Source organism: Scomber scombrus, chromosome 10, assembly GCF_963691925.1.
Source record: "Scomber scombrus chromosome 10, fScoSco1.1, whole genome shotgun sequence".
Lineage (NCBI taxonomy): Eukaryota > Metazoa > Chordata > Actinopteri > Scombriformes > Scombridae > Scomber > Scomber scombrus.
In genome coordinates, this window is record NC_084979.1 from 9409863 (window position 1) to 9423302 (window position 13440).

The 13440-nt window shown below is 37.8% G+C and overlaps 3 protein-coding genes across 3 annotated transcripts in view; 1 reads left to right on the forward strand and 2 right to left on the reverse strand.

The window, feature by feature from the left end:
• LOC133987421 (L-rhamnose-binding lectin SML-like) overlaps positions 1-13440 on the reverse strand; it is a 277548-nt gene that overhangs the window by 218834 nt on the left and 45274 nt on the right. The gene's annotated exons all lie outside the window — the stretch shown is intronic.
• On the forward strand, positions 1740-6007 carry dffb (DNA fragmentation factor, beta polypeptide (caspase-activated DNase)). The gene is made up of 7 exons (XM_062427781.1): positions 1740-1869; positions 3649-3775; positions 3897-4085; positions 4331-4410; positions 4517-4690; positions 5093-5193; positions 5713-6007. The coding sequence occupies exons 1-7, from the start codon at positions 1747-1749 to the stop codon at positions 5960-5962; spliced, it is 1044 nt and encodes a 347-aa protein (XP_062283765.1). The 5' UTR covers positions 1740-1746; the 3' UTR covers positions 5963-6007.
• On the reverse strand, positions 6180-11900 carry c10h1orf174 (chromosome 10 C1orf174 homolog). The gene is made up of 4 exons (XM_062427782.1): positions 11772-11900; positions 10009-10074; positions 9105-9473; positions 6180-8187 (listed from the first exon to the last, which is right to left on the reverse strand). The coding sequence occupies exons 1-4, from the start codon at positions 11781-11783 to the stop codon at positions 8047-8049; spliced, it is 588 nt and encodes a 195-aa protein (XP_062283766.1). The 5' UTR covers positions 11784-11900; the 3' UTR covers positions 6180-8046.

Here is a 13440-nt window from a genome sequence, read left to right on the forward strand (position 1 = left end):
TGTTTGTTTTGTGTGATGGTGTTTTATATTATGATATTATTATATTTCACTACCATACCATGTGTGTGTGTGTATATATATATATATATATATCATAATGCAAATTATTGTAAATATATATATTCTTAATGCTCATCTAAAATGATGATTATAATCATAGTAATAATTACTAGTAGTACAGTAGATTACATTAATAATGTAGTTACACTGATATTAACAATCTGTGGTATCAAGAAACGTCCAAACTGCTCATTTAACTTAAACATTTAAACTTGAAAGATGGCCCATACAGTAAAAAAAAGGTGGGGTCTGGGGACCATTTTATAGTAAGGTGTGAGTTTAAAGTGCATATTCAGACCTTAACTGTCCCATTTTCCTTAATGGCCCACTTTATCTGACTTCATTGTGTCTGGGCGGATGGATGAATCTCTTGCTGCGCAAAATGGTCGACCTGCAAATGAGACAATTTCCCAAAAAATGTCTGATTCAGCAGACCCAAAATGGGATGATGCTTCCATGATTGTAATGCTGTACATGCTCCAAAAAAGACATTACAGGTGATTCAGGAGAAGCCCTTCATATAGTCAAGAGGTTAAGTATAAAAGGTTAAGGGTAGTACGAAGGGCACAACCTTTGTGCTTTAGGTAAGGGGTGTTGTACACAATGGGTTCCTTTGTCTTGGCTGCATTGAAGTTCAATGATGACAGGACTGCAAGTTACAGAGCCCCTCAAAATCACACTGTAGGCTCCTTAGCCTGTGAGAACAAGATTTTTCTCTGTGGGTAGAGGATATAATATCACATTTATGCTGTGGAACAAGATATTAAGCTCTATGCTACAACATTACTCAAACAAATCTTACTTGAACACCCACAGCTGTCATCCACTCCTCCCATTTCAGAGGGAAATATTACAGATTTTACTCCACTACATTCATATGTCAGCTCACTAGAGCACCTCATTAGGAACATTTTTGCAATTTAATCCAATCCAATGCAACATGTCTGCCATAAATTCTAATTCTACAAAGCTTATACAGTACATGTTCAGTTTTTGTTGACACTGTCAGAAAGCATGCATGCATATATTGAAAAATATTACCAATATTTTCCCCTCACATGTTAATAAAGTGGAAAAATGTTAGAAACACTCAATGATGCACTCAATATAATACCCTCCAGTACACCATCACCACCACTATGACCTCAATAATGAACATGAAGTAGAAATATCACCTTTCTGAAAGTGTTGACAAAAACTGAAAATGTATAAGCTTCAGAAAAATAGAATTTATAGCCCAGCTGTTGTATTGATTGCGAAATTGAAAAGGTGTTCCTAATTAAGTGCTCAGTGAGTATAGATAGCAGATACTTTGCTTGCTAATATATTGAACATACAAAAGCTATTATCACCTACGATTTTAGACCCAGCAGTGGGTACAGTATCAGCTTTAAATTGCCCAGCTACAAGATAACAATGCTGCTTACGCATGAATGCAGTAATATAAAATTACTTTTTGAATACAGGACTTCATACAAGTTTTTTTTACTTATATCTCAATTTTTCATCCATCACTCTTCACATAGAAACCATACCATGTTATCTATTCTCCTGAGGGAGATACAGTATCAGAGGATCACCAGTAGAGGGCAGCAGTACATTACAGCTGCGTGTAAACAGCGTCAACAGGAAGAAGAAGGAAGCGGTAGGTACAAACCTCTATATTGTATAAACTGAAACACTGCGATGTTTAGACTCATGGGGAAAAGTAAACCTGTGAAAATTAGAAGCTGTTATGAAAACAAAAAGTACGGAGTTGCAGCAAAAGATGTGAAGGAGTTGCTCAAAAAAGGCTGTAAAATATTACAGGTGGGTCTTCGTGTGTTTTCTTGTAGTTTGTGTCATCTCCGGTAAAAGTTATATTCTGTTCCGCTTTCTCTTTGAGTTTATGATTTCAAACAGGAAGGTCAAGTTTCTAACTAAATAAAGTAAAGGATATAGCCTCCATTTATTTCATTAGAGCCAGTGGTGACTTTAGCAGATGCACTAGTGACTTGTTAAAGGGCTGTTTATCGCTGTGAACATATCAGGTTTGGAGACAGCTAAGTTTATCCACTGTGGGATGGTCCTGTGGGTCATATTCACCGATGAAAAGATACAGTGAAACTTTTCCCATTATGTCCAGACAGGCTGACATGTTTCTGACACAGTTATCTACATTTAAGATAAAACTAAACACACAGGATTGACATTTATCATTACACAGACAAGCCACTGGACGCACCAGTATAGCCATATCTAATGTAAACACACTACGGCCCGACCGATAATGGCGTTTTGGGGCGGATATCGATATTTCGGAGTAAAATAATGCTGATATCGATATATCGGCCGATAATCTTAGATATACATAGATAAAATGCATAACTATACATTTTTTGAAATTATACTTCAAATGTGGTTATCAAACACTTTTGACAAAGCTATGGAGACATGATACTTTACAGTTTAACAATAAAATGTCTGCACTGAAACAGTAAACCTCACTGGGAATTTGATCATTATAATTTACTATAAATAAAAAACACAAAGAACAAAAAAAAACATGTTTGTGTAAACTTAAATGAAGAAAAAGGGCCACATACACATAAAATGCTGCTTATATAACTTTCATATATATATATATATATTTACACAAACACACACATATACATGTCAGACAACATATACATTGATATCAATGTATTTTTGATAGGCTAATATCAGCTGGCCCCATATATCGGTCAGGCTCTTATACATACAAAATAATGCATAAATATATATACAGTAGGATCCAAAAGTCTGAGATCACTTTCCCATTGGGGGAGACTGTACTATTCATGTGTGTGTTACAGCAAAAATAATTTAAAAAATATTGTTCCTTTATGACCAACTGTGTGTCAGCCATAACAGTTCATCTTCATTCAAAGGAAACTGCCTACCCTCCAGCACACGGTTAAAAAACTCACTCTACCAGAAAGAAAAGGAAGGGCTGGAGAAAAAAATGTCCTCTGAGGCCACAGTTGTTGTACAGTGAGTTTGTTCAACATATGCTGGAGGGCAGGCGAGAAACACAAGATAAATACTGTATAACCGTTAAATGTGAACAGACCGTGTCACAGATAGCTCCGTGATGTAAGGCAACATTTCATCAGATATCACTGTACTCTGTCATCATAACTCCTGTTTCTCCAGAGTGTCTGCACATTCTGTTTAAATCATAAAACATCTGTCATGAAAGCACAAGTGACATCAGCCTGAGTCCTTCTGCACCTCTGGGATGGCTTGTATTACACTAACTTCTTTTGTTCACAGGTAGCTATCAAAGTATTCACAGTAGTCATAGTGTAAAGCAATAAAAAGAGATAGTGGGCATTCCCTTAGAGCACTGGGAGACTTGACAAATACACTGTATTTTTTTCTGAAATAGCTCCAGACTTGTGATGCTTTAACCCACACATTCATTCAAATCATGCTATCCCATTTAATAGGCGGAGAAAAAAATGTGGGTGCCCATTTCACTTGAATTTAAATAACACATGCCATTATTATTATTATTATTATTATTATTATTATTATTATATGATATTATGTCCTCTTCATTTTAAGCTGCCACTCTCTGGTGCACAAGTTTGTTTGTATTCGGACGGGACGACGGTGACGGAGGAATTCTTCACGACTCTGCCTGACCACACTGAGCTTGTTCTTCTCTCCAGAGGGCAGACATGGGGTGGAGGTAGGTGGAGTGGCCTGCAATATCAAATCAAGTTATATGCTCCAGCTACAAATTTACTACAGGTTTAGAGCCAGGATGGCAGGTCAAACCTTTATAACCTGTGTGCTTCTGATCACATCAGTTGTGTGCGACATTGGTCAGTTACTGAGCCCGGACGAGCACGCCAGTGGCCTCATCATTGAAGCAGCGAGGGGGCTCCTGTCTGACGAGTTGTCTCCTAAGAAGCGTAAAATCTTGACTGACCTGCTCCAAAACCTGGAGGACAGATCAGAGCCTGAGAGCAGAAACGAGGATGAAGACTGGTTCAAAGGTACTGAACTACATGTTTGTGTATGCATCATGACTGCTCTATCTACAGTATGTGTGCATAACATTTTCTAAACAACAGGTAACGTGAATCGGACTCACAAAATGTTCTATCTATCTATTGATTGTAATATGACTTATATTATACAATTTGAAAGTCAGCATTGCAACTAACGTTTACAACTTCACTGGATGTGAATCTAAACTCATCTGTAGTTAAGTTTGTTGTTAAATGTGCTTTCATTTCAGGTATTGATAGTCGATTCAAGACGAAGTCTGCCTACATGAAGTTCAACTGTGAAAGTAGGATACGAGGCTACATGAAGGAGGTGAGCCCGATCATACTCAGCAGCTTTAATGTCTACGAATGAATCCTCCCTCAATCACGCATCAGGTGTAATATGTGGAAGTCTGATTTTCTATCTCCGTTCCCAGGTGGATGCTGCCACCAAGCTCATACAGACAGCTAAAGTCAAGGCAGAGTTTTTGAAAACATCAAAGTGCCTGGTGGAGATGCTGAAGTCAGCCAAGTACAACGGCTGTTACTTTGACAGGACTGCAAAAGAGCCACATCGCCTCTGTACTCAGGAAGGATGGTTTACCTGCCAGGTATTCTGGGGATCAAAGTATATACTGAGGCGCTGATGGATCTATCAGGGCTGAATGAATGACAAAAACTAATTCAGACTTACATGACTTTTGAGATCTGAGATAAAAACCTTTAAACTGCCACAGGGTCTTGCTGCCACGCTCATCTGCTCCACTCATGGATCTCTCAAACAGTCTGGGAAGAAAAATGCTTGTAGTGTGAGCAGCAATTCAGACAATTTGAAAGTTGTGTAGCGAGGACTGGGCTAGAATCACCCCAAGCTAGACAACATATATTCAATATTCCCTGGTGACAGCATGGGAATGATCAAAATGAAAAACTTGCCAAATTTACACATTAAAAATAGAGCTGGACCTGCTTTTGACCATGTTTACACCTCTTCCTCTCTGTTGCCTCGTCAGGGATCATTTGAGGTAAATATGTGCCAGTCGCTCCACTCCATCAACCCGTACGGCAGCCGAGAGAGCCGGATCATCTTCAGCACGTGGAATCTGGACCACAGGTTGGACTTAGTCATAATGTCAAGAAGAGGGGCAAGCCAAATCAGACTACATCCTATGAAGCTATGGCTGATATGTTAAAAAAAAACATTTCCAACTTCTTTTTTGAAACTTTTTGAACACATTTCCACTTGCGCTCACGTAGTCACATCAGTTACTTTGAAAATAAACACGTAAGCTTTGTGTCTTTTCCACATCTGCACAATTTACATCTTATAAATAAGAATTAGAAATACTTTATTAATCTTGAGGGAAATTTAAGTTAAAAGTTGAGTGTATTGATAACTGGGTTTCTTGCACACATTTCCCTGTAAATGTAAGAATAAATTGATATATGTAATGACATTTCTCTTCATGCACAGCTCGTACTTAGCGTTTAGAATCCACTTTGGTATATGTTTATGTAATCTAATCAGTATCATAATGATTACCATAGCAACCCTGATGATAAATGTTTTCCCAATTGGTACAGAATTCATGCCTCTTCACACTAAGCTATCATTTCTTCATCTTGTCTACAGGATTGAAAAGAAGAGGACGATCATTCCTGCTCTGCTGGAAGCTCTACAGAATCATAAGAGTGCCAACATCGACCTGAACTACTTCTACCGCCTGCTGTTCACCAGGGAGAACCTGAAGCTGGTGCACATCGTGTGCCACAAGAAAGGAGCTCACAACCTGCTGTGTGACACCAAGAAGATCTTCAAACAATCCAGAAACACTGAAAAAGGAAAACAGAAGGCCGGAGGGAAGAAGAAGCGCTTAATATGAATATTTTGAAAATTTTGAAAAAACAGTGTTTGAACTGTGACAACACAATGTATTTACACTGATCAGTCATGTGTCAATTGTCACAAGGTCAGACTGCATTTTTATCTATGTCATTTTTTTTAACTATTATGATATACTTCTTTCTGAACCTTTGTACACTGGTTAGACTTTGCAGAATTGCATTTATTTTTAATTACACTTACACAGCCTTAAAAAAAAAAAACAAAGCGCAAGATGTTGAAATCATGAAAAACATTTATTTGTTCTTTGCGTTGGCATGGTGATGATGTAAAATGCATTAATCGATTACAATGATGGTTTAACCCTCACATCCTGTTTGGGTCAAATTTGATTTTTGAAAGCAATGAAAACACTCTGACATTCTTTAAGCCTGAATTTATTTATTATATTTTATTTTATTCTTTCGTGCAGCTGGGCCAGTTATTATTGATGGTTTTAATGGTAATAATGAAACCTGGCATTAAAATGTTGTTGCATCCTTCACTTTCAATAAATGTATAATATATGAAATAATTATGGCTGTCAACATGTGAATGTATTTTTTCAATAAATGAACGACCATATCTATGGATGCAAAATATATTTGTTAAAAATTTGGTATGGGAACTAATTATAAAGGGAATATTCAAAAATGAGCGGCTCCATACAGTGAGGGGTCATAATATGAACAGTATGTAAGGGTTAAACTGACAAGGCATTCATTCAGTCAGTAAATTGCATAGGAGAGTATGAAAAGTGTTAAATAAGGCATGATTTTAAAAAGACAGTAAAAATATATATTACATTTGATTGGATGGTCAGAACAATCAGCTATATACAAAAACACTACGATGCATGTTATTAATGCTAGTGCAATTGATTTTAACCTCAAAATCAGATGACTGGATTAGAAACTGAACGCAAGTTATCCCAAATTTACACCGTTTTTTACAGTTTTTATATGTAATTGTCACATTTGACAACATGTGAGCTGCACTGATATATATATATATATATATGTGTGTGTGTATGTATACTGTATATACAGACAGAGGTGTTGTATGTTAACAAGCTGCCAAATGATGACAAAACTTGAAACTGAGCACATAAAGATGAATATTAGACACTTGGTGAACAATGGAACAAAACCTGTTGACATGACATTCATCAACAATGACATTCAGATATTAAAAGCTCTCATTTTTAAACTGCTCTTTGGTGCAAGTATCTACATTTATACCTTCTGAAACATAACTATGCTGCTTTTGCATTTTACTTTTAAAATCATGTAGATGTGGGGAGAATCAGCTGTTTTCAACTTTGTTGCTTAAATGCAGCGCTGTGTTTGGCATCTCTCAAGGCTAATCTCAAACTGCAAACTTGGCACTTCGATTCAGAAGCGTTAAATGAAGTAGACTAGTTTGTCTACATAAAGTGCTGTGTCAACACAATCTTACACTTCACACACACAGCCGCTGGACCAGGGGTGGTGTGAGCATAAATGCTATAATAAATAAAACAAGCACTACTGCACATGTTCCTGACAGGTGGCTGTGTTAACCCCATTACTGTGGCTAGTTGTTTTGGTGTTTTTTTTAAAATACCAAATTAAATAATATTCCGGTATCAGGCCAAATGTTATGGGTTAAAAACTAAACAGTCAAGTTTATCATTAGGAACCTGCTTTTGAACTCTTGACAAAGTGATGATAAACACTGGCAGTAAACTTGAACAAGTTCTGGGATGCTTGAGTTTGGGGGGGGGGGGGGGTCAGCACATGGTGGGCTACTGGTACCAGGTTTATAAATGCACCCATCTGCTTTACTGTAACCAACTGCTACAGCAAGTTCACATTAGCTTCCATTACTCATATGTCACAGCAGGCGATTTCATCACCCGTGACCGTAAGCACCTGGCAGTGACAGTCTTGTGATTTCAGTCGTAGACAAGGGGCTGACTGAAGGCAGCGTCTCAATAGGTAGTTTCATTTGGCCGTTTTTTCCCCCCTAAGTGCTAAAAGGTTTTATGTCCTCCCACAGGCATGACTTTGAGTCCACCACAGTCACAAGTGCAGTTACTATTCGCTAAGTGCCCGCTCTGTCGTCTTGATGCTCGCCGCTGAAGTCCACCTCCTCTTCATCGCTGTCATCTGGCGCGTAGTAATATCGCCTCCTGTTCTCCCTGCGGGCTTGTGAAGAAGACACTGAAGATCTTTGAGGAAAGTCCTGCAGGATGAAAGATCATTTTAGTAATTAATTCAACATGACATCACTTTCACTGATTAATGGCAGGCAGTACAACAGAGGGCGCAATTATTCTGAGACTCAGGCTAAAAATGGGCGTACAGTACATCTGTCATATTACACAAGACGTGCAGGGCAGAGGTTTTGTGTTAACTACAGTACAGGACTGATCAATCTGATCTGAGTCTAGTCCTGCAGCAGCAGATATTAGTTCATGTGGAATATTCTTGTGCATTCTAAAATGTGTTCAAATGTAAGCTTGATAGTTAATTCTTGACCTTGGAAACATCAGTTGACAAAATAATCTCAAGGTCCGCTTACATGCTTATTCAGGAGCTTCTGACTGCATCACACAGCTCTCATCGGCAGACTGAATTTGCAGTTGCCATGGAGCTGGAGATTATCCATAATAACTTAGAAGTTGAGCTTGACAGCTCATTCTGTGTTCATGGAAATCACTGAAAGTTTAAACATCTGCAGTTCTATGGCAAGTAAGCAGGCTCAATCTGCTTATGAGGACGATGTGATACAGCTAAAAGCTCCAGAAAAAGCCTGTCAGTGGATCTTGAGTTCAGATAGTTTTGTAAAATAAACATGTAGATGAATAACTGCTGGTAGAACATAACATCCATACTGTGAATAGAGATCTGAATTGTCAGCATGTCCTAGAATCACAAGTGGGAACATCATTAATGTCAATGAATTGTAGAGCATTAACTTGACAACTTGTTTTATGTGTCAGGATTCCAATGTTGAAAATGTTCTTTATACTTATGCACAGCATTTAGAAGTTTATTGTTTATTCCGTGTCTCTCAGACCACTCCTAAATTAGTCGTTAGTTTCAAGCAACATACTCAAATTGTTCTGAGATTTGGTGAGGTACACCTTAACGTCTTACCTGCACGACGTCCAAGTTTCCAAAGAACTGCTCCACAGGGAGAATCTGGTTACTGTCATCATCAGGGAAAATGTTTTTGTCTGTTTCTTCATAATCCATGTCCTCAGGCTCCTGCTTGTCCCAGATGCCGTACAACGTGCAATCATCCCAGTCCGGCACCATCTTCAGCTCGTTCTCTTTACCCTCCTGTCCTCCAAGCAGTGGTGATGCTGTGCATCTCCTCCTGCCAGCAGTCTGTTGGCATTCACAGCTGATGCGGGAGAGTGTCTCCAGAGGACCAGTTGCTTTACTGTAACCACTGACTACTGAACTCTCTGCTGCCGAGTGCTCCTTCTGACCTTTCATACATTTCCTCCTTGTAGAAGAAGCCTGTGACAGAAGTAAAAGAAGCCTGTGACTTTACTTATTTTTACTTAGTAAGGACAAAAGACATAGTTTAAGAAGACTAAAGAGCCTAATATGTGTCCTGTACACTTTGTCAGATGTTCTTTATTTAATAACAAGTTTTGAGATTCCTGTTTGTTAATCATTTTCATTTTTGAAGGTCTGACTGAAAACTTGTCTTCATTAGTACATACTTGCAGTAGACTTAAGTGTTAAGCCTTCCTCACTCCAGTGTAGTTTTTGTTTGTTGCATTTTCTACCATTAACATTGTGTTGAGACACTGATTTTACGAACTTAACAACTGTAAAATCTTACTTGTCGCTTCTTTAAAATGGCAGTCAGTTCAGGCTACTTAGTAATACAGTTCCTGGCAGGAACCATGGTGTTTCATTTTAAACATTAATAATGGTATAATTAAAAAAAGAAAAAAGAAAACCTGAACCTTTCACAGGTTAATTAAAGAAGGGCATTATTTAATTCTGCAGATACTCTCAGTCCAACTGTACAAAGGTAACAAACCTTTCTGGAGTTTTTGGCCTCAGAGTTGCTCTTCCTCTTTCTGGGCTTGTTGAGTTGACCAGGCATCTGCAAAGCAAAATAATGCAGTTAGTTCAATCTATTGTGATAATACTTAATTATAGCAACCAGTTCATGTGAAGGTTTGTTTCAACCAACAGGGATTCAGCTGTTATAATCACAGCAGTTCTAAAGCCACTGTTAAACATCTATTGAGCTATAATAAAGTTAAAAGATCAACATTGAGCTAAAACATTAACTTAAAATGTCATTATGTGTGAGCCCATCACATCTAACGTGTTAAAATAATGCAATTCTTGGTATTATTACATTTGCACATTACATGTACTGTTTGTACTATCAAGATTTTGCATTCACAGCCAGTATCTTATAACATATATACTTTCAATCTAACAGCTCTTTTCTCTTAAAATTATCTTACTTATTTTTTTATTGTAACATTGTACTACTATTATATTATTTATGATCACCTGACTCTTGTAGTTGGTGTATTTTCTCTAACTACATTGTTTTGATTGTTAAGCACCACAGTGTCAAAGCAACTTCCTTACTTGTGCAAACCTACTTGGTAACAAACCTGTTTTTTTCATTTATTGGCCTTTTTTTTTTAATGTGACCCGTCTCTTTGCGGTGCAGCTATGACAGCATCAATATGTTGAAAGTAGTTTCCTGAAAAAGGCGCATAGCAGACAGAGAACAGGAAAGCTGGCTCGCTGTAAATCTATGCGTACATTTGAAGTGGCTGCCTCACATAATCACTGTCACACTGTTTGAGTTTAGCACGATGATGATGTGCATAGTTTTAGTCAGCTGTAATAGGGGCGAGGCAGGAAACACAAAGTTAGGAAAAGTCAAGAAAGGAGATACATTTTCGACACTTAATCAAGTGCAAAAAATGTAGCAGGCTAGACTTAAAATGATTTATTAAAAGATTATAGCAGTCAAAAGTCCTCCATTCAAAATTTATGTTTTTCTTCTTCCTACAGTTAGGGTTGCCTTGAGATAACTTCTGCTATGATTTGGTGCTATATAAGCGTCACTGTGCAGACTGATGTATGTGCACAGTTTGTTTTCACAGTCATCTGCTGGAAGTGGAAAGTTTCTCTGAGCTCACTGAAAATCTACTTTTAAGAGGCGGGCTTACCAGTATGATCAGCACTAGTTTGCAGCCAATCCTGTGTGTGGAAACCTGAAGCCTGCAGTGCACAAACACTGAGAGTGGTCTTTACAGTAAAACTTCATAGATCCTTCATTTTTAATGAGACCAATGTAGATGATGTTTTGAATCATTTTAATAACCTTGTTTTAATTTCTGTAGAAAAACCACACCAGACACACATTATGAGTCACAGCTGAGTGATTCATAGTCGTGTTAAAACATGTCTGGAGGGGATTTTACAGTCTGAACAGCGCCACTGTAACTGTTACCCCTCCGCCGGCCAAACTCCTCCCAAAAATGTAGCAATTTAACGTCACATTAGTCCTCAGCCGTCAGTCCCGACCTTAAGTCAACCCTGAACTCTAATGTTTAGGGTTGACAATTGTTACTTTCAGAGTCTGTGAGCGGCTATACGTCGTGCTTTTAAGTTAAATGAGTGAAGTTCACCTTTGAGAAACGCTGACATCTCGCTACAGCTACCAAACTCCAGCATATCAGCTACCAGCTAATAATGCTAACAGGATAGCCAAGAGCTACCATAAACATTTACCATTTACTACTACTTTAGTTCGTTTTTAGTGCTTACCTTGTGCGTCATTTATCGGTGTGACGGCTGTTATTCAGCTACGGTGTCCACCTATCTTGTTCCGTCGGCAGCTATGGCCGTAAACAACTGCGGTGACGGTGGTGTGTATCGTCTCCTCCTCCGTCGCTGTTTGTGTTTCCTGCTGCTGAGGTTCACTGCTAGGTCACCGTGTCTGCTGCGTCACAGAGCGTCACCACCACATCCTAGAATCATGATCATATTACATTTGATCTGTCATTAAACAAAACAACACAATACAATATTAACCAGTGACAATGATTTTAACACTCAAACCATTCACTGATTGATTGATTGATTGACATTGAGTGTTTTGAGTCTATCCAACTTATAAACAATAAGAAATGAGCACATGCAGTTAGTATGCAGAGAGTATGAAGGAAATCAGATTGTATTGCCTGTATTTTTCTGTGTTACTGTCACTTTGAGACTTTATCCTGTTACCATGTGTAGTTTATCAACAAATTGGAAGTGAACACATTTTCTTTGTGTTATTTTCATTTCATTATGCTACCTAGCTGATTGTTTTCTATCATTTGTGGTGTAAAGTTAAAGTTTTGGTTGAATTCGGACAAAGGGAGAAGAGGACAGAAACTAAATTACAAAGTGTAATACCAAAACATTTCCACAAGAGGGCATGAGAGGCTTTCTATAGCCCCCCAGTGCCTAATGTATTACAACCTACACTGTGATACATACACTATAAATACATTGTATTGATAAATATGGCCTTGGATGACCTTGTTGTTGAGGAATAGTAAAATGTTATTACATACTTCAAGAACAACTGTAACTGTAGACTGTAATGATCGAACCAGTCATATCAGACTTTCTTGCAGCTTATTCATTTATAACACCTAGAGTTTTTTTGTTTTTCTTTAGGTGTAGTTAGGCTATATTTTGAAAGGTACTATTTTTTCTTGAACTGTTTTTTCCACACATGTTGATCCATGTAAAACCTTTGTTGGTAAATCATATTTAAACAAGAGCATTTTTTCAACAAGATATTGTCAGGATCAGTCAACAAATAACTTAAGACATGTCACATGCATATTATTCACTAATATATGACCAACTTAACCCTGTATGAATCCATGACTACAAAAATATGCACCTGTTTCTGTTCTGTATCCATACTCACAGCTCCAGAGTTTTTTTTTTTATATGATTTGAAGTTAATAATAGTTTATTAGTACTCCTTTGCTCTGTAACGTGCTTCTTTTACTGGATGTTGTTCATGAATCCATTTGTACCCTCTAGCCAAAGTTGTAGTTGTAGTTGTAAAGCCAAATAAAAAAATGTTTAAGTTCATAGTTGTATTGTTTCTAACTCATTTATATTGTATTTGATTTCTGAATATTATTAGATGTTTATGTAGATACAGGCTAAAAGCGAGACATGCTGTTAGATAGATATGCAAACATTTTGTTGCTTATATTGAAGTTTAGTTTAATTATAGCTTGCTGGTCGAGAGGGAGAGAGAGAGAGAGAGAGAAAGAGAGAGAGAGAGAAAGAGAGAGAGAGAGAGAGAGAGAGAGAGAGAGAGAGAGAGAGAGAGAGAGAGAGAGAGAGAGAGAGAGAGAGAGAGAGAGAGAGAGAAATGGGAAACTGGCCGGTCCCAGATCAGTGTGGATCATGAGCGGGAGGAGAT

What these genes read in the sequence shown, in the direction of transcription:
- dffb (XM_062427781.1), top strand. Translation starts at nt 1,747, where the DNA reads ATGTTTAGACTCATGGGGAAAAGTAAACCTGTGAAAATTAGAAGCTGT. An exon ending in AGGGCAGACATGGGGTGGAG is followed by an intron (nt 3,776 to 3,896) that starts GTAGGTGGAGTG and finishes TGATCACATCAG; the next exon opens with TTGTGTGCGACATTGGTCAG. An exon ending in GGATGAAGACTGGTTCAAAG is followed by an intron (nt 4,086 to 4,330) that starts GTACTGAACTAC and finishes CTTTCATTTCAG; the next exon opens with GTATTGATAGTCGATTCAAG.
- c10h1orf174 (XM_062427782.1), bottom strand. An exon ending in AGGCCAAAAACTCCAGAAAG is followed by an intron (nt 9,474 to 10,008) that starts GTTTGTTACCTT and finishes CTTCTGTCACAG; the next exon opens with GCTTCTTCTACAAGGAGGAA. An exon ending in GAAACTTGGACGTCGTGCAG is followed by an intron (nt 8,188 to 9,104) that starts GTAAGACGTTAA and finishes TTCATCCTGCAG; the next exon opens with GACTTTCCTCAAAGATCTTC.